This window comes from Pongo abelii, chromosome 13, assembly GCF_028885655.2.
Source record: "Pongo abelii isolate AG06213 chromosome 13, NHGRI_mPonAbe1-v2.0_pri, whole genome shotgun sequence".
NCBI lineage: Eukaryota > Metazoa > Chordata > Mammalia > Primates > Hominidae > Pongo > Pongo abelii.
The window spans coordinates 113,922,495-113,924,443 of NC_071998.2; the positions used below are offsets into that span (position 1 = coordinate 113,922,495).

The 1,949-nt window shown below is 41.8% G+C and overlaps 1 protein-coding gene across 1 annotated transcript; it reads left to right on the forward strand.

Annotated features, from left to right (window-relative positions):
• Nucleotides 1-658: 658 nt before the first annotated feature.
• LOC100441582 (olfactory receptor 1Q1) lies at nt 659-1,603 on the forward strand. Its single transcript, XM_002820182.5, has one exon. The coding sequence runs from the start codon at nt 659-661 to the stop codon at nt 1,601-1,603; it is 945 nt and encodes a 314-aa protein (XP_002820228.3).
• Nucleotides 1,604-1,949: the final 346 nt, after the last annotated feature.

Genomic DNA, 1,949 nt, shown 5'->3' on the forward strand with positions numbered 1-1,949 from the left:
AAATGTGGAAATTGAGGATCTAGACAATTATTTTCCTAAAACCATTATCTATGTACTGAGAAGTATCTGGAGATCAGCAAGAGTATGTGTCCCCCAAAGTGAAAATTGCTGAACCAAATGACCTCTGACCTCCCTTTCAGCAGGCAGATTCCTTGGTTATATAGCTCATCAACAGGTCTTATTACCATGAATAAGATGGCTTGGTTTTAATCTGGGGAGTCATGTTATATAGTGGCTAATAGTATAATCTTTGGCACCAGATAAATGTGACTTAAATTGATATTTTGCTCTTTATGAACTTAAGCTTCCCATGCCTGTTTTCAAATTTGTAAAAGTGAAATAATAATAATAATAGTAGTAGTAGTAATAATAGCCTCATAGAGTTATTGATTTAAATGTGATAACACAGAAAAGTCCCTGGTTTAAGTTAAATGTTCTGTAAATGTTAGCTTTGGGGCTATTAGGTTGGTGCAAAAGTAATTGGGGATTTTAGCAGTACTTTTAATGATGATGATGTTAATGAAAAATCCATATTATCTTGGAAAAGTCATAAGCACTTAATCCCTTTATCAGCACAGTGTGTAGTTTACACTGGGGCACAACAGTGACTATATGTCCAAGTCTATAGAACTAATTCTTTTTGTTCTTATGGCAACAGATGGACAACAGCAACTGGACAAGTGTGTCCCATTTTGTTCTCTTGGGCATTTCCACCCACCCAGAAGAGCGAATCCCACTCTTTCTTGTTTTTTCACTCATGTACACAATCAATATTTCTGGCAACGTGGCCATCATCACACTGATTCTCTCTGCTCCACGCCTCCACATCCCCATGTACATCTTCCTCAGTAACTTGGCCTTGACAGACATCTGCTTCACCTCCACCACGGTCCCCAAGATGCTGCAGATTATTTTCTCCCCTACAAAGGTAATTTCCTACACAGGCTGTTTAGCCCAAACTTATTTTTTCATTTGCTTCGCCGTCATGGAAAACTTCATCCTGGCTGTGATGGCCTATGACAGGTACATCGCCATCTGCCACCCTTTCCACTACACTATGATCCTCACTAGAATGCTGTGTGTGAAGATGGTGGTCGTGTGCCATGCCCTCTCCCACCTTCATGCCCTGCTGCATACTTTTCTCACGGGCCAACTAATCTTCTGTGCAGATAACAGAATCGCCCACTTCTTCTGTGACCTCTACGCTCTGATGAAGATCTCCTGCACTAGCACCTACCTCAGCACCCTCATGATTCACACAGAAGGTGCTGTTGTAATCAGTGGACCTCTGGCCTTCATTACTGCCTCCTATGCCTGCATCATCTTGGTGGTCCTCCGGATCCCCTCAGCCAAGGGCAGGTGGAAAGCCTTTTCCACCTGCGGCTCCCACCTCACTGTGGTGGCCATATTCTATGGCACCCTCAGCTGGGTCTACTTCCGGCCCCTTTCCAGCTATTCAGTGACCAAGGGTCGCATTATAACAGTCGTGTACACAGTGGTGACTCCCATGCTGAACCCCTTCATCTACAGCCTGAGGAATGGGGATGTCAAGGGAGCCTTCATGAAATGGATGAGCAGAACGCAGACTTTTTTCTTTAGATAAAACCCCAAACACAGTTCAGAGGTTTACCTATGATTCTGGAGAAATAATGTTGTGCCTCACAGATCTGCTTTCTTTAGAACTTTCCAGAAATATCTAAATTAGCTATATATCATGTGTTTTCTCATTGGATATTGCCCAGAGAAATCTATTAAATCCAAAGTACATAAAACAAAAAGGAACCACCATGTACTTAGTGTAAAACACTAGCATTTCTTTAACTATAATTAACAGTGTTCTCTGCAATTAAACACTAGGGTTGTAACTCTCAGAGTCCTTAGATGTAGGCAATAGAAACTGATTCTGGCTTATGCATGGAGGAAATGAGTTTCTTGAAAAGATATGTGGA